The sequence below is a fragment of the Streptopelia decaocto genome (genome assembly GCF_964273445.1).
Source record: "Streptopelia decaocto genome assembly, chromosome: 2".
Taxonomy (NCBI): Eukaryota; Metazoa; Chordata; class Aves; order Columbiformes; family Columbidae; genus Streptopelia; species Streptopelia decaocto.
Genome location: NC_138655.1, coordinates 110,684,378 through 110,709,584, shown reverse-complemented (window position 1 = coordinate 110,709,584; position 25,207 = coordinate 110,684,378). Strand labels below are relative to the sequence as shown.

The 25,207-nt window shown below is 46.0% G+C and overlaps 1 protein-coding gene across 1 annotated transcript in view; it reads left to right on the top strand.

Annotated features, from left to right (window-relative positions):
* The window catches only part of GLI3 (GLI family zinc finger 3), a 216,176-nt gene extending 198,352 nt beyond the window's left edge, over window positions 1-17,824 (top strand). The window contains exons 11-15 of the mRNA XM_082044232.1: window positions 3,183-3,332; window positions 3,933-4,097; window positions 6,288-6,578; window positions 9,611-9,938; window positions 11,124-17,824. Coding sequence (XP_081900358.1) covers window positions 3,183-3,332; window positions 3,933-4,097; window positions 6,288-6,578; window positions 9,611-9,938; window positions 11,124-13,414 — 3,225 coding nt within the window. The 3' untranslated portion in view covers window positions 13,415-17,824. The remainder of the gene's footprint in view (window positions 1-3,182; window positions 3,333-3,932; window positions 4,098-6,287; window positions 6,579-9,610; window positions 9,939-11,123) is intronic.
* Window positions 17,825-25,207: the final 7,383 nt, after the last annotated feature.

Below are 25,207 nucleotides of genomic sequence, written 5' to 3'. Positions count from 1 at the left end.
TTGGCTTTCATGCACCTATTTACTGTAATAAGGATTACCAACGTAAGTAAAACTTGCAGGTTTGGGCCTACAAAATTAAAAGAAAAGCCTTTTCACACCCTGAAACTGCATCAAAATTCAATTTCACAAGGAAAAAAAAATCCTTCTGATCTAGTCCCTGGAATGTGACATTTCATGGGTGTAATAAGGTTACAAACAGATTATAAATTGAAACCCTATAAATCCTTATTGTACTGTACCAAAGCTTCTCCTTTGCATAATACTCTTATTCCTGACTGTTCTTTGTTTTACAAGCTCAAAACCATTCATCCCCTCTCATAATAGAGACCAGGGAGCCAAAAACACCGTACAAAATCCAAAGGTAATTATCTGAGTCAAAGAACATGAATGCCAGAGTTCACAAACTTCTGAACTTTTCTAATTGCCAATGTTGGCACAGGGAGACCTCCCTCTTCCTTTAAACATGTTGTAGATACTGCACATGGTTTCTGCCAAATGATAATGATAAAAAAATCCTGGTGTAGATTTAGTTCCTGTTTTGTATTTGTGTAGTTCTGCCTGTGCATCCCTAGCAGATGACTGAACAGATTTTAAACCACGACTTGAGTGAGGGCATTTGAATCTGGCTCTACATGATCAGGATTACAAATGCTGTGACTCTCCTTACCTGAGAGCACTACTGGTTGCTGCTGTTGGCTTCTTACTTGTGCTGATTTAATGTCTAGCAAGTCTCTTCTTCCAGACCAGCCTTCCACTATTTGGGCACATTTATAGGTCTGCTAAATTACCACCCCTCTGCAAAAACCAATTGATCAGCCCATCTGAGAGCTAAAGAAATTACCTAGATTAGCAGATGATATAGTTTCTTCTAGGCTTTACCTGAAGGTGAGGATCCTCAGAGGGGTTGAATGAGAATGAGATGGCTTTACAGGTGAGCTCTCCGAGGCCACTTAGAGCATCACAGCAATGAGGGAAAACAGTGCGAAGAAGGGTTTGATTGTTGGAAGAGCAGACGGAGTAGGAAAGAAGTAACAGAATAAAAGAGCAGGGCAGACGAGCATGGAGGGACGGTTGTGCAGTGACTTGTGGGTGATCACAAGATACTTTACAGGTGAGCCAGTGGAGCGATGAAGTGGCGGCGAGTGATCAAGTCACCACCCTGGCCAAGCTTTGTCAGCTGCTGCTGTGAGCCTGGGCTGCAAAGGGAGGGAGTTTTACACCCATGAGAAAAACCAGTTTTAGAGGATGCTCACTCTCGTAAAGGCTAGGGGTCTGGAGCAAGGAGCAAGCTCATTTGCAGGGACAAAGAGAAACAGTGTCCTATGGAAGATTTCTCTGAAAGGGCATGCATGGTGCCTGGGTGTCCACACAGCAGGAGGTAAAGGGAGGTGCTCTTGTGAACTGATTGAACCAGCCTTGAAGTTTTTGTATCAAATGAAAAGCCTGTGTCACACACTCAATTTTCATCTCCCTCTTGGCCCCATAGGTTTAACCAAATATCTCACAATCTGCAACGTTTACAGAAAGATTTGGCCAAGAATTACTTTAATGCTTTGAGTTTCATCCCATTACTTCTTTTCCAGGAAAGAAGAGCGCACATTAGCCTCATCATACTCATCTGATGCCATTTCAGAGCTCAGGACATCTGTACACTTTTGGTAGAAGGTGTGTGTAGTGTGTATGGACTAGAGATCTGCACTTGAAATATAAACTCCTGCAGATTCCATGTTGTACGTTGTCCAGCACATCTGCTCTGTGCCCCATCACAACTTTTAAGAAATGGCAATAAAGTTTCAGAAAGAGAAAAAACGCAGTCATCTTTTATGGGCAACGCACATCTGTTTGCCATGGTGATGCCGCATAATTGTGAACATAAGCGATTTTATTTGGTTTTCTGATTGTTTTCAGGACCTTAGAAAAGATTGGGATTATCTTCCCTGTGTTCCAGTATGAACTACTGAGTTTCTGTACAGCTGTTTCTTTTTTTTTTCTGTGAGCTACTTACAGAGCAGATACAGGTTTCATCCCTGCGCTGTGATCGTATATAAACTCTGGAAGGACTTTGTCTATTACCTCAATGGAAATTGCCGCATTCACTGAGAAATGTGGCCATCTAGTGGCACAGCTAGCAAGCTGTGGTGGCAAGTATAGCTATGGGGAAGTCCCTGGGGCAGGGCTTCTCCAAGAGTGCAGGAGGATGAGTCAGATGCTCCAGCTGAAATTCCAGTCTTCATAAACCTTTGAAAGTCCAGGTGTAGGGTGCTTTTCTTGTTTTCTGAAGCCGTGCCAAAAATTCAGACAGTTAAACGTTGAAAAAAAAAGCCAGTCTTGAGGCTGGCCCTGATTGATCTGCCCGTTTCTGCTTAGGAACGCAATCATCGAGAATTAAATCCGTATTTAAATGCTCTGCTGAACTGGATCTTGGTGAAAGGAACAGAGCAAGCTACTTTCCTGGAAGAGTAAAGGGTTCACAGCCCTGACCTGTGTCTGGATACACTCATGCAGATGGCACTGACCACAGCAAGACACATGCATGAGTGTCAGCATGCCCGGGGCAGGTGTTGCTCCCAGAGACTTTCAGACAGGGCCGTACTTGGCAATGGAAAAAGTTGGCTTGATGGATGCTTCTGTGCTCAGAGTTTTTGGTTGCTGCACTGTGTAGGGTTTGTTTCTGCTGCCACAACATGTACGCCAACCCACTACATTTACTGAAAAAAAATATGGTGAGTTAAAAGTTTTGGTGGAAACATGGTTTAGAAATTCTGTTGGTTTTTCGGTTCGGAGGACGTGTTTTTAAAGGCCTGATTTTGTAAACCTTGTTTGAGTGGCACTTAAGTAAGGCTTCCCTGATCCAGGTGAGCGTTACTCAGTGTGAATCACGCCAAGTGGTGCTGCGCACGAGATTATCCAGGATCCGTTTAACAGCCTGTAACCCTGAGGGCTGATCCAATGCCTGTTGACATCAGTAAAACCAAATTCACGGGTGCCAGTGGACTTCCCATGACATCTGTCATTTGGGCCCTGTGATCGCTTTGGGGAGCAGACAATCTTCTTACTCTTTTCATACCGCAGGATGCTGGTTCACACCTGAGCCGCTGGTGCTATTCCAGTGCAAAGTTACAGCAAGGCTGATGATGATGTTACACCCCTGTTAAGCTGTAATCTCTCTTCTACCCGAACAGCATATAAACAATGACCACATACATGGTGAGAAGAAAGAGTTTGTGTGCCGATGGCTGGACTGTTCCCGGGAGCAGAAACCGTTCAAAGCCCAGTATATGCTGGTGGTCCACATGAGGAGACATACAGGGGAAAAGCCACACAAATGCACTGTGAGTACAGGGGGCTGAGCTCCAGCCTCAGATGGGGGAACTGGGGCTGTGCAGGGAGCAGAGTGGTGCAGATGCTGCATTCCCTGATCTCTTGTCTGTCGGACATTTGTTGGAGAAGACACTGCTATGTCGGCTTCGTTATCCAGCTCACCCAGATGACAAGAGCTTTAGCAGAGGGGATTCACTGGATAATTTGGCCCAATTCCTCAAGTTTAAAGTGCAAAGGAGCCCCAAAAGGCATTATTAAACAGGGCTCAGTTTGCTTAATTATTTAAAAGCACTTTCTCTTACAGAGCTCCATCTGGGTATTATTGCTGGCCACCAGCCTCCTAATGACTTTGCAATGGATTTCTGTCTCAGATGATGTACACAAATACTGTGCTCTCCTGTAAGAGAAGATTTACATAATGCTGGAAGCGTTTTAACTTGAGCTGTGGTGGGGTTTGCCTGGGTAAAATTAAAATCCAGCAAATCAAAGCAAAATTACATTGGGCAAGGTTATGAAGGCTTGGAAATTTTCTCAACTTCTATAGGTCAGCTTTTACTGTTCCCTGGAAGTCCAAAGATTAAAATTAATCCAGATTTGCTTCTTGCCTGCAGTTTGAAGGTTGTACAAAGGCCTACTCCAGACTGGAGAATTTGAAAACGCACTTGAGATCTCACACCGGAGAAAAACCATATGTGTGTGAGCACGAAGGCTGCAACAAAGCGTTCTCCAACGCGTCGGACAGGGCCAAGCACCAAAACAGGACTCATTCCAATGAGGTAAGTAAGCATAGCTTCAAAAAAATAATAAAATCCGCGGTGGAACAGGCTTACAATGTGGTCATAGCAATTTATTACAGAGGACAGGCACAGAAACCCTCGGCAACCTGCAAGGGATCAGCTCTAGATGGGTCTTACGGGCACAGTCATTGCAGCATCAGACGGCCCTCGGGAGTCCGCGGGTCGTTTTATTAAGTGCAGGAGAGGTTTGGAAGGGGGTGTAATGGAAACCCTCGCCTGCAGCGGGGCCAGACCCGCTGCCCCCGAGGCGCCGGGACCGATCGCGCTTCTCCGTACCTGGGCCGGGGGCGACCCCTGGCGGCGGCCGAGCGCCGCTCCAGCCGCCTCCTGCTCCGTCTCCGCGTTCTGCAAGTTCTAAGTTACGGCTTTTTCCCTTCTCTGGGCTGTCTTTCTCTTTCTTTCCATCCATCGCAGACTTCACGGAGTAGGGATGCAGCAGAGGGAGTTTGATCTTTCTTGAGCAAACCAGCTGTGGCCGTCACAGCTGTCTCCCAACTCTCGGTGACACACCTCTTCATTACTGTGTGTTTCGTGTTACTGCTGCCCTCTCTGTCAGGAATCACACCATCTTCATGCCCTGTCGCTGTTTTATTGTCCCATTTCAGGTGACACAGGCAGTCACATCATCTCAGTCTCACATTGTGGAGCCCAGTCTCTCCTCCCTGACCTGTCCCTGTACTCCTTCACTTTTAGCCTAAACCTGGAAGTCCTGGAAAGGCAGGACATACCAGCATGGTGACTGTGTAATGTAGAAACCATAGCAGCTATATCCATTTCCAGTGTCCTTCCCTAAGTGTCTCTCGGGTCTGTCTCAGACATTCACTAGGGCTGGCAGAATCTCTTGGGAGCGTTCATCTCTTCTTCCAGTCCGCTGGTCCCTTCCGCTGGTCCCCTTCCCTGGTCACAAGGGAAGCAGAGACTGTTGCACATCTCTGAGCTTGCCCAGTCCCTGCAGTGTGTGCTCTCAGCAGTCCAACTAACAACTGCACTGAAGCCCAGCAGCAATGTTGTGAATTGTCACCAAGGCAGAAGGAAGTTCACCAAGTGTCACCGATAGTTGACTGGGTTTTTTTTTCATTCATTGTCTGAACCAATCTGTTGCCTAATTGATGAGTAAAACTCTCTCATCTCGAGAAAACCTGCCTCAGTAGCTCAGCATCGACTTTAAATCACCCATGGCTGGCATTTTTGCTCTATATAAGTCAATGGGATTTTTTTTCCACTGATGTCAGTGGAAGCAGGCTCGGGCCTTACACTGCCATGAAGAAACTACATTTGTCAAAGGCTCCACAGTGCCATGTGTGAGCAGACAGAGAACCTCTTTGAGGAATTCTGCATGAGGGTCTCTTTTTTTCTCTTGAGGATTAGTATAAATAGGACTTTAAAGTATTCTTGGAAAAAACTGAGTAGTAAAAGTGAGCGAATGATACTTTGTTTCGTGAGGCAATTAATGTGTTTAGAAAGGGCTGAACTCTTCTTTCTAATCCTCTCATAATACAAGAACAAAACCTTGGTTAAATTTTAAGGCAGTAAATTTACTTTACATTGCTTAGTGAACTAGAGAAATTAGCAGACAAAGGAAGTGAGTTTTTTAAAAAATGAGTGATTAGTTATTCTAGTAGCACTAATAGCATTAATGCATGTATCATTGCAACGTGAAAATGCTTATGGTACTGTATCCTGTGCTTTGACATTATACTGGTGATCTGAAGAGTCCACGAAAAAATGCTTCCTCAGACAATCCTGCCCAAACAAATGTCCCAACATGTTTTGAAGGAGGTTGTTTGCCTCTGAATGTCAATGGGTAGGTACTGGTCATATGGGAAACAGGGTATCAAACTGCTGAGGGCAATGGACAGGAGAGAAAATTAGGCCAGTTTTCATAAATTGCCACAGCTCTGTTGACTCTTCTGCTATGATAAGTCAAATCTGTGCCAGTTCATATCATGAGAGGCTCTGCCCTCTGTAAACTATGCAGCATTACTGGGTGCCTTCAAAACCAAGGGGAATTAATAGGTTCGACTAGCTCCAGTCACTGTGGAGACCATAAATTAGATAACAAATTCACTGTGAAAGTGTATAACTGTAACACCAGCTGTGCTCCAAAGAGCTCGTCAGGAGTCCCCTATGGAATTAAATCTAATTTAAGTGTTTTTCCCGTCTTGGCAGAAACCGTATGTTTGCAAGATACCGGGCTGCACGAAGCGCTACACAGACCCCAGTTCTCTCCGGAAACACGTGAAGACCGTGCACGGCCCAGAGGCACACGTCACCAAGAAGCAACGTGGAGATATCCACCCGAGGCCTCCACCACCGAGAGACCCAGGCAGCCACTCTCAGACCCGGTCACCAGGCCATCAGACTCAGGGTGCAATTGGTGAGCAGAAGGACCTCAGCAACACTACCTCAAAGCGTGAAGAATGCCTCCAAGTGAAAGCGGTCAAATCGGAGAAACCAATGGTATGCAATACACCGTGTCGCTCCCTTTGTCCTTTTCCTTCTTGCAACCAGTTAATAGTCCCTTTATGAGATGCTCAAGGCTGTAAACTGTAGCTCACAAGGTCAGGTTTTGTGAGGTTTTCTTTTTTGTTTACGTTGTAAAATGTTTTTAAAGCCTAAGAAATAGCAAATGAAAAGATTACATCTAATCTGTGCAATATGCAGTAAGTGCAGTGTTGGCAACTCTCACAATAATAGTTTCTCTTAAAGCTCCCTCTTTTGGAATCAGCATATTATGAGAAAATCACAGTTTTCATTGTTAAAAAGGCTTTTTTCCACTCTTCTGTTTACAGAAGAAAGTTAGAGAATGTGAATCCTGCAGGCTCAAAACCAGAATGCAAAAAAACCACCAAGTCCAAAAGACTGAAATGATGATAGTTTTTGGAGAACCTAGGGAAACAACCAGATTTTAGGGGCTTGAGGTTGTTGGGTCATGTGTCAAACTGAAGCAGGGTAAATTGACTTTCTTGAACAGCAGGAGGAGATCTTTGGATAACATTTGATCTCTATTGTCATGTGAGCTCTTATGTTAATCTGATACTTAATTTAACTTGACCGAGTTAGCCTAATTCCAATTTAACTAAAGTGAGGTGAATTAAGAGTCTCTGCAGGTCTTTCCATGGGTTTACCTTAATGTATTGCATTAAACCAGTGTAGCCTTGAATGCTGAAAGGACCTTATTCCATTTTTGATGTGCTAATTTACATAAAGAAGTTATTCTTTCATTTGCTGCATTTTATGTGCCATCCATCCTCTCCAGAAGAGTTCAAGCTAGCAAAGGCAGTCAATCCATCCTCTTCCACATCTGGGTCTACAATTTATCTGGACCCAGCCCTTGGGGACTACAAATACGAGCCCTTCAAATTCTGTTCATATTGTTAACCATGCTGCAATTCGAAGCAATTACTCATTGAAATATGAGTTACTGCTATGTTGTGCCTAAGGCTTATGTCCAAACTGTGGAATATTAATCCTGAATTCAGAAACTTCCAAGGACCCAGAGTTAATTCCTGCTGAAATCTAAAGGAGATCCTCTGCTGTCTTTGATGATAACTACCTTAGATTAGAAAGGGACAAAACCCATTCCCCTCTCGCTTGGTTACTTAAATCTGTAGCATTATTGAGGCATGTTGAGTGTAGGCAGTTTTAACATGGATAAAATTTGCAGGAGGGGGGTGTTAATGTTGATTGTTTACAAATTATTAAATATTTTTCACTGAAAACTACTCTCTAAAAATTATTATATTTCCTGCTTTTCATTGCTTGTATGAATTAAGTTACATTTTCTGTTTTTCAACTAATCCATTGTCTTTTCTGTCTAATGCTCTTAAATGTCTTGTTCTAACTTCCTAAGGACAGTGGGTAATAAGGTGAGGGCATTTTAACTTTTCCACTGTTTTTCTTATTGCAATATTACTTGTATCTTTATTTTAGCCTTCTGCTTGTTGTCCAGTCATTCATTTATTTAGTAATGTGCAGTCCATCAAACTCATTCCCAAATGTGATGTGCTGTGAGCATTTTGCAACACTTGACATGTGAAAAATCTGGCTTATATTGGTGAAATGTCTTCAGAAATGTCTTTGTACCTTCCTCTCTAGATGATACATCCTTTTTTTTGCTATATTGCACATCTAAAAATGTATGTTTCTCATAATACAGTTCTTACTTCTGTAACCTATCTCACTGTGATCTTGAGACATGGCTACAAGAACAGGCTTCTCACCATTATTACTTTTTCCATATGGCATGGAGCTATTGTCCAGAAGCACAAACTCTGTATAATAACTGTTGTTTCTATGCCTGTCCCCAAATCTACCATGGTCAGGATTTGGAAATGAACTTGCCTGGTGTGGCCTCATAAATTCTAAGTATCGTCATTCAAGTTAGAAATAATAAAATAGTTATTGCATGTTAATCGATTACTTAAGGGCATACGAAGCGACAGTAGTGCCATGAGTCTGTATCTTCATTCACTGAAGCTAAAAGTGAGAGCCATCACTGCTAGCTCAGAAGTTCTAGCTACCATTTGTCAGTGCAATGTGCATAAAAATCACAGGCTGGCAGGAAAAAAAAAGTAAATAAAATTAAAAAAAAAACACAGCAGAAACCCCAAAAGTGAACTACTTATTTGAAACTGTTCTTGGGAGCAAAACAATACTGCATGCCCCACTGATCTGTGATCCCACTGGTATAACCTACAGTGAGATATTACATCTCGAGGCTTCTGTCTGTTTTGTCTGTCAGTCTGTCTGTCTGTTCCAGTTTGTCAGAGAAATTTTCCCATTCTTTTATGACAACTTTATGAGTACAAAAAATAAATCAAGCCCGTGTTTCCCCACAGGAAGAATTCTGCTAGAGCAGCAGGGAACACTGTCTGTTAAGAAAGAAGAAGCTATTGTGGCGAGTTTAGATCTCCATGGATTAGCAGCCTGTACTGTGTGTTAAATGCTTAAATTTAAAATATTTAATTCTAATGAAATGAAGGATTTGATTCAGTAGGTCATCGCCTTCTTGATTCGGGGCAGAGGTGATGTAAGTTAGGTATAAGAGGAGGTATAAGTTAGACCCTAATGTTGCCAGGATCACAGGACACTGATAATATGATAGAGTATTTTTTTGCATTAATGCTTTGTCCCTGTTTTATTACATGCCAACATTTCAGGCCAACTGCTGCTCGTAACAATGAGCCTTAAGCTTGGAAAATACTTACATTCTTAACCACGAGTCTAATTTAAAAAACCCCAAATTCCAGTGTTGTTGTCTTCTTGTTTGTTTGTTTGCTTGCTTGCTGCAAGCCTAGCGGTGTAAATGAGACCTCGTAACATGGCTGAATTCTGATTTGGTTTATCGAGTTGCAGGTTCAGTTGAGAAAAGCACAGACCCAAAGCAGAGTATCCATACATACATGCTCACTTGCTTTTGCTGCAAGTGCTCTTGTTAACACTATTTGCTTAATCCTTACATTCTTTTGTTTCTTACTTCACTCCAACAGACATCTCAGCCAAGCCCTGGTGGTCAGTCTACATGCAGCAGCGAACAGTCCCCCATCAGCAACTATTCCAACAATGGGATCGAGCTTACTCTGACCGGTGGTGGTAGTGTAGGAGACCTCAGTGTCATCGATGAAACCCCCATCATGGACTCTACCATTTCCACAGCCACCACAGCCCTTGGCTTACAGGCCAGGAGGAATATGACAGGGACCAAATGGATGGAGCAAGTGAAATTAGAAAGGTTGAAACAAGTTAATGGAATGCTTCCAAGACTGAACCCCGTTCCACCTTCCAAAGCCCCGACCTTGCCGCCTCTCATAGGAAATGGTGAGATACACATAACAGGAGTGGTAACATTTTTGTCCTTAAATTTATTGCTTGCTAGCTCAGTCTTGCAATCTTTGCAAAAGGGTAGTGCAGCTTATGAATATCAGCAGCTGTGACAATGGTTCGTATATTGAACCCTTTCTGTTTATCCCCCTGTTATAAGCCCTACTACCCACCCTGAGAAAAGTCTGATAGTCCCATGTTTTACAGAACAGGGGCCAGCAAGGAAGCCTTGCATCACATTTTAAATTTTCCCTACAGTTAAAAGTTGGACCCAGGATCATTACAATCTTGTCTTGTTTTGAGACAAGGCAGATGAAATAAATACCTGCCAATTTATTATATGTAAGTCTTTCAGATGAGGCCTTAAGAAGGCACCCTTTCTATTGATGTGTTGGGCTGCCCTTTACATAAACTGTTTTCACACATACAAGTAAATATATGTACAGATTCTGCTGCTACAAAAGGCAGAGACCCATGAATGGGAGCAAGGCGAGACTGAACTCTGAAGATCTATAGTTGTTTCTGTACAAGGAGCTGCTCACTGCCAAAATGTACATCCCTGCTGCTTCTATATTGCCTACAACATGCCTGTAGGTTTCTGCACTCCACCCAGCAGTGACAGCCCAGGTTTTCTGAAACCCATTCAATCAAAAGAAACTATGTACAATTAAGAAATGCATTCTGTTTACTTAAAACCAAAACAAAACAAGGAAACCAGCAAAGATGTTTTGCAGTTGTTAGGAGTTATTACAAGAATATTTCAAGAAGTCTTAGAAATGACCTTGAATAGCCTCCAATTTGTATATTTTGCCATTCCATGCAAATGCCTGTTCAATTATATTTTGCCTATAAAAAGCTCCCTTATGAATGTGTCCTTCTGGCACGTCAGTCAGCATAGCTGCACTGCAGGCTGGAGCGCTACACCAGCTGATGACAGTTTGTGGCTATGGCCTATAAATTTTGTGCTGGGATTCACACTGAAATGTTACCCTTGAGCCTGTGAATTAGCTTTTAACCTAAGGACACAGTTTTTATCCCTACTTCTTTCAAGAAAGAGCACTGCTATGATTTGCTGTGATGATGCAGGCTCTTCCTCTATGCTCCCCTCAGCTCTTCACTGGCTGTTTTCTGTACCAGTTTCTGGGTCATGCCCATTCCTTTAACTGTGAATTTTACCTCCAGGTACCCAGTCGAACAGCAGCTGCAGTGTAGGAGGATCCATGACTATTCTGCCAAACAGGAATGAACTTTCAAGTACGGACATCACTGTGTTGAACATGCTGAACAGGAGGGACAGCAATACTAGCACAATCAGTTCAGCCTACTTGAGCAGCCGCAGGTCCTCTGGAATCTCACCTTGCTTCTCCAGCCGGAGGTCCAGCGACGCCTCCCAGGCAGAGGGAAGACCACAGAACGTGAGTGTTGCAGACTCCTATGACCCCATCTCGACGGATGCCTCCCGGCGCTCCAGTGAAGCGAGCCAGTGTGATGACCTGCCAAGTCTTCTCAGCCTCACCCCAGCCCAGCAATACAGGCTGAAAGCTAAATATGCAGCAGCTACTGGTGGACCCCCACCAACTCCACTGCCTAACATGGAGAGGATGAGCCTCAAAACAAGGATGGCACTCTTGGGTGACTGCAGGGAGTCCGGAGTATCTCCACTGCCTCCAGTGAATGCCCCTCGAAGATGTAGTGACGGTGGGGCAAATGGTTACAGCAGGAGGCATTTTCTGTCTCATGATGCTCTAGGAAATGGGACAAGGAGAGCCAGCGATCCAGTAAGAATGGCCTCTGACAACCTCTCTGTCCCTAGAGTCCAGCGTTTCAACAGTCTTAATAGCTTTAACTCTCCTGCTTTGCCTCCATCCACGGAAAAGCGCAACCTTGTTCTTCAGAACTATACCCGTTCTGAGGATGGCGTCTTCCGCGGCTTCAGCTCCCCCTGTCCTCCCAGCATCAGCGAGAACGTTGCCCTGGAGGCTGCTACGATGGAAGCAGGTGGCAGTCTGAATGATGAGGATCTCCTGCCAGATGACGTGGTTCAGTATCTGAATTCCCAGAATCAGGGCATGTACGACCACTTGTTGAACAATGTCCTAGACAGCAACAAAATGCATCACAGCTCAGTGTTAGGAAACAACAACCCCAGCAATTTTGACCAAGCCCCTCCACCGAGCAGTCAGCAGGCAGGTTCTGAGGCAAACAAGAGTGACTTGCCCATTCAGTGGAATGAAGTAAGCTCAGGAAGTTCTGACTTATCTCCTTTGAAACTGAAATGCGGTCAGCGCTCAGCGGTGCAGCAGGCTCGGGCCTTCGGACTGTATAACAACATGATGGTTCAGCAGCAGAACCTGGAGAGAAGCACCGTGGCCCAACAGAACGGCTATCAGAACCTGGTGGAAAACAATGGTTCCTACGGCTTACAGCAAAACACGGTTCTGGGCAATGGAGCCGGTAATTCTTTCAGCGTGCAGCCCAATAAGCCTTACAGTGAAAGCATCGGCAGGCAAGCGATGATGTCTGGGGCCATGGACCGTTCCTGTGGTGTGGCAGTTCAAGGGCAGAAGCTGAGAAGCAGCAACATACCCGTGAGTGGGAACCAGCAAAATTTTGGCCATCCCATGGCATCCAGTGATCAAGCCACTAGTATGGCAAATGGGATGCAGAACAGGAATATGATGGAACAGGACTATTTGCAAAACCAACCAGTTGGAGACGGCGTTCATTACCAGGGAGTCAATCAATCTGGTCAAATGATGCTAGGGCAGGTTAGTCCTACCTCACAAAGCAGCCTGTATCAAGGGCCGCAGAGCTGTCCACCGGTGTCTCACACCATTGGTAGCCAGCCTTCAGGTTCGTTGGTGGCCAAAAGCTACCAGCCGTGCTCTAATTACAGCGGCAACAGATGGCAAAACATCTTGAGAAACAACGTGGCACAGCAGCAAGGACACGTAAGTGATGGCAACCAGATGTACAGGGTAAACACCATTAAGATGGAGATGCAAGGTCAATCACAGCAGTTCTGCTCTAACGTGCAGAATTACTCTGGTCAGTTATATGACCAAACCACAGGCTTTAGCCACCAAGCTATGAAAACAGGTTCTTTCTTTGGTTCGGAAGCCAACTGCCTGCTGCAGGGGACTGCGACTGCAAACTCATCCGAGCTTCTTTCCCCAGGGGCTAACCAAGTGTCGAGCACAGTTGACAGCGTTGACAGCAACAGCCTAGAGGGTGTGCAGATCGATTTCGATGCTATCATAGATGATGGGGACCATGTCAGCTTGATTTCAGGAGCCCTGAGCCCAAGTATCATTCAGAATCTCTCCCGCAATTCCTCACGCCTCACCACTCCCCGAGCGTCTCTTACATTCCCAGCTATGCCCGTAAGCACAACCAACATGGCTATTGGGGACATGAGCTCTTTGTTGACCTCACTTGCAGAAGAAAGCAAGTTTCTTGCTGTTATGCAATAGACATCAAACAAACAAACAAAAACCCTTAGGAGATAACAGATAAAAAAAAAGACTCATATTTTTTAGTTGTGTATGTATTTTAGCAATCTCATCTCACCTAAATGGGATGTGTTTCAAGTATATTCCTTTTATGGAATAAGGACTCTGAAAACCCTAAAGTGTTCTAGGGAGAAACTGTCTTCCATTTCAGTTTTGAATCAGTATTGCTACATCCATTTTCTCCCCCCTCTCTTCCCCCCCTCGCTTTTTGAATGTCTGTATGCTTTTTTTTTTTTTTTTTAATCTAAACCAATGTAAATGTGTGAAGTGCATGTTTTTGTTTTGTTTTGTTTTGGGCTTTTTTTAAAAAAAGAAAGGTCTGATGAAATGACTTTGCAATTATCTGTTACTCAAAAGAAACTAGACCTTGTAAAACTGTTGCAACTTTCCCCCCTAAACATATAGGCACAAAATAACCAGGCACAATGTGAAATGAGCATACAGTGGTGAAATCCTCTCTGGATGCATTGGATATATTGCAATGAGGTGGACAACCAGTTTAGAAAGGCACCGCCATGGTACCCGTAGGTTGTCAGGAAGCACAAGAAATTATGAGGTTCAAGCAAATAAGAAATGTAAAACCGTCAGCCCTTTGATCCCTAGCAAATGTTTAAGGTTTTTGTAAACACACACAGATAGCTGTCACTGCCTTGCATAACAGTACTGACATTGTGCCATATTTAATCCAGTTCAGAGGAAGGAGAGGACCAGAAAGACATTCTTAGTCTAATTCTCATCTTGTGCAGTATTTAGTATTCTGTTTTTCAGCCTTTTTTTTTAAATGGCCGGATAGTAAAATTATGGGCACGTTTGGTGATTTGGGTAGTGTATAATCCCTTCGTTGCCTACCACATTTGTGGAAAGACGATCAGGGTCTTATGGAGTATTTCAAACAATGAAATAACAAAATTGTGATATTCCATACTGGGGATTTTTTTCTTCTATAATGTGCTGAGCCACTGGTTTTTATTCGCAGTAGCAATTCCATTGCTGGGTGAATTCTCTTGTGCATCCCTTTTAGCACATAAAGCTTTCTGGATAGATTGTATGTTTTAAAATAAGTAAATGCCCATTGACATCATACACAATTATGGCTTTAAAAGCGTTATGGCATGTAAAACAAGTAGAAAACAAAAGGCCCAGTTCTCAGACTAGACAAATAAAGCAAAGAAACTGCAAGCAATCTGGTAATCTTAAATGTTTTTCCATTGTATCCAGGCTGTACAAAATTAAGAGATTTAAACTGCCATTAAAAATAGCAAAATAACAAGTGGAACAGCAAAGATGTCTGATAACTAATCAAAACTCAAAAAGACCAACCCAGCCTCTCTTGGTGACACCAATGTGCATGTCATTTCACAACAAACCGGTGGGTCAACACCCAGGCTCAGTTACACCAGCAAAAGTTGGAACTAACGCACAGTGGCCATGAAGCCACTCACTGGTAGAGGTGAATGCCATTTGCTCCATAAGTGCTGGCTCTTCTGGCATGTTTTTTGCTGTTCTGGGCTCCACGTCTGCACTCCTGAGCACACAGAGCTGCTGGGTAAACGGGCTGGGATGGAGAACAGTTACAAGACCAACGTTTAAATTCACCCACTCCTAGAAACTGCATGCAAGTCCAGCCCTTGATGACTTCTCAGTTTAATCCTGATAGTAGAATGCTACCACGGGCTGTAAATGGGGCAAGCACTTACAGTCACGGATTTGATGTCTGTATGGAGATGGTGTTGAGTAGACATAAAATGAGAAGGGGGCATGTGGTCAGTTTTGAAATATAGATAAACTTTACTCCAGTCAAAATTAGGAGTAACACCAAAAGGTGATTGCTACAGGTTAGAAGGCCATAGTACTCAATATTTTGAGTGAAATACCAGCTGATTCAGGGCATGACATTTGAGGAATGTGTAGGAATACAATCTCAGTGAAGCTGTTGGATAACATTGACCTATTAACAGCTGTCAGAATCAGAGGAAGAAGCTGTAAATCAGTAGGAAAACATCATAGGAATTTGGTGCTGGGGCTGTATTTCAGCTTATCACAGCACATACTGAGTGATGTGCACTGAGCTGGAATGTCAGAAGTCAAGACAAATGTAAATATCCTACAGCTTTTACCATCATCCAGCTCCGTATCTTTAGCAAGCGTTTTTCCCTTCCTCTGTCTCATGCACACATGTTCCCCTCTCCTGCTCTTTGCCCTGCTGGTTCCCTTCCCGACCTCCCTGCTCATGACCAGTTATCGCGGTCCCTGTGCTGCACAGGGAACCGCGCACAGCTCACCACACCAAGTGCTCGGTTTGCTGTTGCAGTGTGGTGAAGCTGCTCCCTGTTGCGCTCTCATCGTTGCCCCTGCCCAGCTCCCCACCGGAGGAGGGATGTTTCGGTGGCCACGCTGTACATTGCAGCGCTCCCATGCAGCTCAAACCCCTGTGGAGAAACAGCAGCGTATGCAGGAGGAAAGGCTGTGCTGGACGTGTTTCAGATGGGTCTCGGTAACCAATCACTGGCTGTTTATTAAGCCATAAATTACATGTTTATAAACAATTTCAACAGGGAGGCTTATGACCAGCTTGGGAGTAGGTGGCTTGGGAGAGAAGCCTTTTATTGTTATAGAGCCAATACATTAAAAAAAAAAATAAAAAAAACAACACCAAACTATTTTTTTAAACTCAATTTTCCAGTTCATAATTGTATTTGCTGGTCCAACTGAAGCTGGGAAGCTATTAACAGATGTGATCCATCAGCACTTGGAAAGAGCCATTCATATTGCTCAAGGCTAAAAGGGACTGTTTGAGTAGCTAATTTGCCTTCCTGGATTTGACAAACCTTTGTCACTCATTTACCCCTGTCTTGGGCCAACAACATCTTGGCCCAAACCACATACTCCAGAAAGGCATCCCGTTTTGATTTGGCAATGTTGAAGAACCAGAGACTCCACCATGTCGCTGTGGAGTATGCGTAAATAGTTTATAATTTTCACCATTAAAGGTATGGGCCATTTTTGTTCATGTGTCAGTTTTCAGCTTTCAGTATATTCTCATGCTTTTCTGGTTAATGATAAAGAGCCTATTTTGGTACCTGTGAGGGTAGCAATACATCGTAGCCCAGCTATCTTGGCTCTCTGAGTAATGCACTGTTAGGCTGGACACCAGCCTTCACTTGTCCATCTCCTTCTCAATGTGTGGCAGTCTGGGGAAAGTCCCACCAACGTTGTCCACCTGTTTCCTGGGACCTCTCTACTCCTGCTCTTCCAGTTACAGAGCCCAAGCTTGCTATTGTATATCTGGTGCATCAGTCGGCATTGCCATAGCAGTTGGAAACCCACCACTCACCCTAGAGTATTAAAAAATGCAGAAAATATAGTGAATTCCCTATTTTAAAAGAATTGCAGACTGAGTCTAAATCACCTTTTCTTCTAATGACACGGGGGTGCGTCTTCCAGCTTTGTTACTGTTGGCCTTGGGCGCGTCTGCCTCGGTCAGCCTACGTGAAGGGTGCGTATTTCTCCAGGCAGTTTTACTTTCCACAAGGTGGGAGCTGCCAGTGAGAGTCCATCCATGGCCGAGGAAAGGTGTATTTGCAGAGAAGTCAATGGGCTTCCAAAGGGGCTCTGCTGGTGAGTATGACGGCCCCCAGCATTCATGGGGCAGAGGCTGTTACTCTCTCCTTGGAGAATGGCCCCAAATGCCACATGCATTAAGATGCTGGCTGGCTCGCTGGCTCCCAGTCGTTGCTTCCCACCCCAAGCCCTTGATGAAATGGCCCATGTCTGTTGCGCAACGGCTCGTCCTTCTGCACAGCAGTGTTTATATTCTCACGATGTATGTGCCTTATTTTCTGTTGATCCTGTAAAAGAGAGGGACCAAGATGTGTTGCCAAATTTTCCCGATGAGGCTGTACTCGCCATTCAGCTAATAGCACATATCACTGTTAATAGTGTCCAAAATGTCTTGTAAACCTCTGATATTCACGTGTTATTGTCCTTGGATTGGTGGAATGTCTCCTATGGAACAGTTACTGTTGTCAGTCCTGCAGATGTGTAAGATAAATATGTGTTATTTTTTTTTTTTTTTAGTTTTTTTTTTAGTTTTTTTATAAAGCTTGTAATCCTTTTTTTTTAAAAAAAAAAAATGTGTAAATACATTTACGTACGGTAGGAATAGTGTTTGGCTATAATGGGCCTTAGTGGTCTTCATTTGATAAACCTGCAGTTATGATCTGATGTTTCTCGAGCCTTAGGTTGATCTGAAGGGTCTGTAGCATTGTGTACATATAAACTGTACTTCTGCTTACAGGACCACTTAGCTCTTTTGTAACAAAGAAAAAAAAATGTTTCTTACAATGTCAATAAAAACACAAAAGCCTTTGTACTTAAGTTCTTAGTTTCCAGCTTGGAAAACATCTCCATGGGGGAGGGGGCTATTTTCTCATTCGGCTGGAGAGCCTGGTTGCAATCAACGCCTGTATCGCTTCCACTCATGGTCACTCACTTTTCTCTTTCTGCCTGTTGCTTCACTTCATTCACATTTTGAAAACCAATGGGGAAGCATTTACCTTCTCTCTAAAGAAAAATGGCTGAGGGGTGCTGGGTGGAGAAATACATGAAACTGCAGTGTCACACATAGAAATGATTGAAAGGGGGCAAGACTGACCTGGTCACCCCTGCCCCAAGTGCAGTGGTTTCAGAGGTCAAAGCCAAGCTGCCCAAAACTCTGGGCTGGTACGTGGGGGCTGTGTTTTCATACCTGCCTGAGCGAGCGGCTCTTGCAAAGGCTCAGCCAGACACAAAGAAGCTCGGGAAAGGGGGAGAGAAGCTCCTCTGGCTGGGTTAGTCTGTAGGTGTCCACTAGACATTACTGCATGGTCTGCAGAAGAACTAGATGCAGTCTTCTTCAAAGCTGGGAGTTTGGACGTAGTGGATGTTGCTGTTGAGTGTAATGGTCATGTGGATGACGGCAAGTTAGTTGGGGCAAACAGTGTAGAAGTTGTAGCGCCACTTAGTTTTAAGGTGACTGAGCTGTTCTCGCTTCAAGAGCCTTTGTTTCAATTGCTTGTACCTCAGCAGCACCCAGACTGCCTGTTGGAGCTGTCAGTGCCCAGCATCTGTCTTAGTCCCTCCTCAATCAAAATTGTTGAGCCAGTTCTGAGGCCAAGGCAAGTAAATTCACATTGTTTTTTGCATATGTTAACTTACCTTTTTTTGGGGGTGGCGGGGAGAAGGAGAGGGGCTCACCCTTCAGCCCTTATTAAACTTTTGTCATTTAGGACAGATCTAAAGATTTGTGAGGGACAAAGGGTGGAAGGGAGAGTTGTAACTTGCCCAGCTGAGAAGGCTGTGAGGCAGGAGGAGAGGCCTGAGAGTGGTCTGGTAGGGGTGTAGGAGACCCTGCAGTAGGACAGGGTGCTTGATGGTGTCCATGATGCCTTATCTCATGTGCCACAATCCCAAAATCTTCCCAGAAGATTTTGCTCCAGCAGCAGCTGACTGCGGCGGGGTGACAGTGGCTCCTGCCTGGCTTCCTCCACCAACAGGAGGTCAGAGGCGGCGATGAGATGAACCTCAGACAAGGACACAACACAGCAGTGGGGAAATGAGCAGACCTATGGGATTTGGGGTGGGGCGTAAGCAGCAGGATCCATGCCGACCAGAGAGCACGTATGTGCTTAGAGGTTAACACAGCATTTCCAAGCCCCACCAGCAGCCCCTTGCTGCTAGCGGCTGATGCAGGACTTGCACTTCTTAAACACGAACATAGTACAGACTTGCGCACATGCGTGCATGGGTGCAGAGCATCATGCTAAACAAGCATCAGTAGTGTCGCACACCTGGTCCAAAAAGGGAGCCCACGCACCTGGAGTGCCAGCTCCTTGCACCGCGGCATCACACCACCGCCTTGGACCATCCTCGCATGCCCGTTATTTGGTTGTGTCCCCTCCACCAGCTGGTTCTACATCCAGCTGGATGATTGTCAAGAGGGCAGGAAACACCACGGGGACCCTGGCCCATTTGTCACCACAGTTGTTTGCTGTGTTGAGGGCACAGATGAAGCTGCTGCCAGGCAGTGCAAGGCCAGGCAGTGCTCACCTTGCAAAAGCACCTGTGCAAAAGGAAGGGCTGGGGCTGCAGGGCATTTTTTCTGGCTTCCAGCCTGACTCGGGGTGAGGCCAATTAATTGCTGCGAGTGCAAAGCTGCAGCCGGGGGCAGGAGGACCCATGTTTCCATGCGATAAAATAAAGCCAAGTCCTCGGGAAAACAAGAAATAGCAGGGCAGTCATGGTTTTTATCATCCAAAATCAGCGGATGCTGTTGACCTTTAGTCTATGCTTTAGTGCCAAGGCTGTAAATTAATTAATTGAATTCATTAAATTGGTTTCTGACTTCAGAGGGGCATGTACCCAAGAGGACTGCAGTTTAAAGCCTGAAAAATACAACAGAAATACATGGCACCATACACAGAACCAGTCAGTGAGGCAGGAAACAACCCAACCCACAGTCACCCCCATCCTAAATAGGTGATGTGATGCTAATATACCCAAACAACAAATACAAGGGCAACACAAAAATCACCAATAATGCTGAGGCCAGGCCTGCTGAGGGAAAGAGCAGGCAGTGGGGGCCCAAGGTGCTGAGGGAGTTACTGGGCTGGCTGGGTGACAGCTCAGTGTCATTTTTTTCCTTTCCCAGTTTTTGTGGGCTCGACTGTGCAATCTTCATAGTGTTTTTTCAAAGGAGGGGTAATGGGAAGGAGACGACTTGTTCTCTCCAGGCTGAAGCACAAGCTATTTGTGTTAGGAACATGGCTTTGTTACATGATTAGTGCAATGGGAGCCCCTAGGCACCACTTCCCAGTAAAAACAACTAATATTAATAACTCATGCTAAAATTACTTGCTATTTAATAACCTCTTTCCACCCCGAGAAGCACTTAACTACTTGGCGTTTCCACCCCTCATGTTCCCACTCTTCCATTTTCCATCACCGACTTCAGACTGGCCCCATGCATTTCCCAGGTAAAAAAGAGCGGGTTTGGTTAAGGAAGAAGGAAGAACTCACATCGGTGTTTAGTAGGAATGTCTGCTGCCACACGTACCTCCTCCCCTGCCCCACTCGCGGGGCACAGCCCAGCACGTGATGTGAGGCTGCTCAAAGCTGCCATGTCTTGCAGCCTTGTGCCCCTGTTTCACCCGTGTCCCGGGGATGGAGTGACCGAATTCATGCCTCGTCAGGGAAGCAGCCGCCCTCCCTCCGAGCTGCCCCAGCTGGCTGAGACGTGATAGACCAACACTTACTCATGGGTGGGAGGCACATGTGAGTCACGCTTCCCTCAGCAGCCGCGGGCGGGGCGGCGGTGGCAGGAGAGCGGGAGCGAGCGGGCTGGACGGCATCTCCCTGCCCGGCCCGGCACGGTGGCAGCTCATTTGGGCCCAGGCAGGAGCGAGAAGCAGTGGGTAGATCAGATGGTGATGAACCGTAAACAGGATCGTTTCCCAGGGGCTGGCTGAGCTGCTCCAGCCCTTCTTTGCCAGCAGCGCTAGGATGGCTGTCAGGTCTGCGAGGCGGTGTCTAAGCCACCCTGCTCTGCAGAAAAACATTACTAATGTTCCCACGACCAGAGCAAGACAGAAGAGACAAATAACTTGGACAGCAACGTGAAACAGTGGCAAAAATCTGGAAGACAGAGGAGAAAAAAAAAAAAAGGGCAACAAAAAAAACCCCAAAGCAACAAAGAAAAAAACCAAACAAGAGGGTGGAAAGCTCTGTAATGACTGAAAAGAGCCCCAGATGGATATGAACCGAGAAAAGGTCAGGCACAGAAATAGTAGCACTAATTAGCTGAGCTAAACGACCCCACTCCTTCTGTACCTGAGCATCCTCCACTGTCCTCAGAGCACTGGCACTGCCAGCCCCATGCTAGCAACAGGGAGTGGGAGCAGAGCTGCTCGGGCCTGGATGCACAGAAGTATTTACGTTCCTATAGCAACCCTTAGTGAAAACCTCAAAGCAGAGGCACCTATAGGGCTGGGCAGAGAAAGGGTTGTGGCTCCAGGCAGCATCTCCTGAAGGAGGATCGTGGAAAATGTGGCTTCCCTCTCCTGAGTATCATTCCCTCTGCACCTTTGCTGCTAGAACACCTCCCATTTCTATGACATGAGCAACCAGCCCTCCAGCCAGCCAGCCATAGGAAAAATTCAATTAGCCTATCTTGCCTTGAGACAGTTTTGCTTTGAAGACCTACAGCACAATCCGCAGTGCCAAAGGGTCATGGCAATGTTTTCACTGGCCAAATTCTTTATCTGCCTAGAAGGCTTTTGCTGGGAAAAGGCAGATATGTCTCATTCCTGGCATTGCTGACCACTTCAGCCCCAGTCCGTTGCTTTCAGTAAAACTCCTTCAACTTTGGCTGTGGGACCCCACATCGTGGCATTGCCAGAATGTGGCTTTTTGGGAAGAGTTTAAAAAAAAAAAAAAAAGGCGCCAGAGACATCCACATCCTTGTCCCCATCCACATCCAACATCCTCCTGCAGAAGCTGAACTTGAGTTTAAACCCGACGGTTACACAGGTACCAGAAGGCTAAAAAAAACCCAGCTCATACCTTGTGTGAAAGCGGTCATCAGGCACTGAACCCTCAGAGTTTTGGAGCTCCGTGGCAAATAGGTAGCCCTCAGAAGCTCCCCAAAAGATGTGACTGCACATCAGGCTCTTGCTTGCCTGAGCTGGAAGCCTTCTCGCTTGCAGGGTATCCCTTGCATTTGTCACTACCCAGTGGCACAGCATCAGCAGGAGGAGATCCCAGTGCCCCAAGAGGGTCTGGGGTAGCAGAAGATGGAGGTCTGCAGGTCCGCAGTAGGTGGCAAAGTGTGCCACAGCACCTGTGGTAACTGAGGTTGTTCCCTTCCAGAAACAATAAATGTCAAGCTCTCCTTTGCAGCCACACAGGGAGAAGCAGTGTGTCCAGTCCCCCAGGGCTGCTGTCTCCTCTTTGCATTGCCCTTGACACAGGCAAGCTCCCGCTGCTGACCCAGCCAGCAAGTGCTGTCCTTTGGGCACCATCCTTGGGGACATGCCATGCCTCACTTGTTTCTTTTATTGCTGAAGTCGAGGAATTTGTGTCACTCTGAAGTCCGCAGTGTGTTGTCCCCAACCCATGTCCACCATGGTGCCTTGCTGCAGGCTGGCACAGCACAAGCAAGCCTGGTGGCACAGCTCCTCCACCTGCCCCACGTCTAGTCCTTTCCCAGCCTTGGATGCCTTTCCTTGCCCTTTCCTCCTCTTCTCAAGGCTGGGCTGTGGCATTGGGGAAAAACCAAAAATATTGCATACTATTTTTTCCTCTCCCTGGCTGGTCCCATGGAGACTGATGCTGTTTTCTCCCAGTCACAGAAAATGCTTGAAGCTGTGCAAAGGCTGGCCACACAATTAGGGAGGCAGCAATGCCTTTCTTAGCTCTGTGGAGAGCAGTCTTGAACCAGTATAGCACTTCTTACTTAACTTCATGCCCTGAAACAGCTTGGGTTTCAATTGGCTCTTCACCTGGGCTCTGCTTGGCATGGGCAGCCGGAAAGTGCCCAGCTCAGGTTTATTTATCTGGACCTTCAGCAGAGAGAGAGCTGGAGCATCAGTCAGCAAAATGTGATAGGGAATCGTCCTCCCCCCAGCAATCCCTTTGCTGATGCTGAAGCCAGGGTCTCTTTTGAGATGTGAGATGAACAATTTGATCGGGATCTGTGATTCCAGTCTTTGCATCTTCACATGAGCTGCATTTTCCTGGAGAACCAGAAACGTGTTTTGGTAAACATAGCAATGGAATGCGAAGTTATTGGTAAGCATGGATGCACCTCTCGGGAGAGGGGCAACGAGAAACAGGTGACCAAGAAACTGACCAACTGTGTATAACATTCCATTCACGTGAATACTTCATATAAAAGTGGGAGATCACGAGGATCCCGTCCCTTTTCCTTTTTGTTTATGGCCGACATTAGGAGAGGACCTTGCTAGTCGTTCCTGCAAACTGAGGCCTAGTGAGAGACTGAATCCAGCTCCGGTTGGCTGCAGAGTCCAATCCAGGACTTTGGGTGCTGGCTCTGCAGTTGCTGAGACTTTCAACATTGGTTTTGTATATTTTGTATTATTTTCTCTATTTTTATTAGTAGCATTAGTAAAACATTTTTAATTTTTCCAACTCTGTTCTCTCTGTCCTTCTTTCCCTCCTGGTTGCCTGTCCTTAGTGGGAAGGGGGGAGGGGGAGGGGCTGAAGGGGGAAGAGGGGGAGAGAGGGTTAACAACAAATCTGCCACAGTTTTATTGTCACTCCGCAATCAAAACCCTCAATACCAGTTGCATATGAGCACTGTTGAAATCGATCCCCCTTTCTTTGTGCATATTCTCAAACAAAGTATTTTCCTTCAGGAGAACAGGTTGTATAGTGACAGGCTCACTTCTCCCTGCTCCTATACCAGGCGGTGAGTTTTATGTCAACATAGTCCTGAAAACTATAGGGTCTCCATCAGTTTTGGATGCAAATTTCCTCTCTTTAAGATACACATGTGGGAACATGAAAGTCAGGCCATGCATGGCTGGCCTTGCACTAAACTTAAAAATGGAGAGCCTCAAAAACCCAAACATTGTTCCCAGTGTGCCCTAGATAGTGGCATTGCTTAGATTTACTGGTGCCACTGTGGTGTGTTTTCTGAGCATGACTGTTTGGTCAAAGTCTTTTTGCTGGTAAATGCTGGTCCACGGCAATGAAAACATCCGATTTAGAATAAGAAAAACAAAGCAAAAAACACAGCATTTAGTCGTTTTAGAGCCACAACACGCACTCAGCTAAAAGGGGCCAGCCCGGTTTCAAATCGGAGGCACACTTGAAGGCTGTGGCCACATGTGACGTCCCCAGGGCTGTGCCAGCTGGCCTCTAGGCCAACTCTTCCTCCTCCACTCAGGGACCATTTCATGCTTTTTGCAATACAGAATGGCTCCAAAAAGGCACATCTGAGCATCTGAGATCCTTGGGAGGTGAGCACCACAGCTGCCTCACCACTGCTGGTGTTGGCATAGCTGGATCTGCAGCCCTGGCTTGGGGGTCCTCCCCCAGATAGCACAGCTGGGGCAGGGAGCTGCCCAGTGCCACCGCTGGAAAACCTGGCTCCAGCTCAGCTGAGGGCAGGAATGAAAAGAAAACCTTCCTCAAAGTTAAACAAATGGCAAAAGTGAAATGAGCCAGCTGCTTCCCAGGGAAACCCCCCAGCCGTGGCGTGGGTGGTGTGGCACCGTGGCCCTGTCCCCATGATTGCTGGGAAGCCACGGTCCCACCAGGCAACTGGGGACCTGCGGGTACGGCAGTGGTGCCGGCCGAGGAGCACATGTCCTGCACAGCCTGGCCAGCCCGGCCATCCCTGTAAGTGAAAGTCAGCAGGGAAGTGCTGGGGTGCCTGTGTGGGAGGTTTTGTGTGGGCAGCCCCGCTCGCAGCCGCAGGGTTTGATGGTGGGAGGGAAGGGATTCGCTTTGTCTCCTTCCTTCTACCTGGGATTGGGGCTGGGAGCCCGGTTCGTGCTGCCGTACTGCTCGCTGTGGTGCTGCATCTCTCACAGTTTCACACACGTCTCCTCGCCTGCATCGCCCATTGAGCTACCTGGCTTTTAATTAACCCTCTTCCAGTATTTGACATTCATCTCTGAGGGCTCAGCAATGTCTGTGTCACCCCAGATGTGTGTCGTGCCCCTGAGCCACAGCGATGCTCACGCGTTCGAG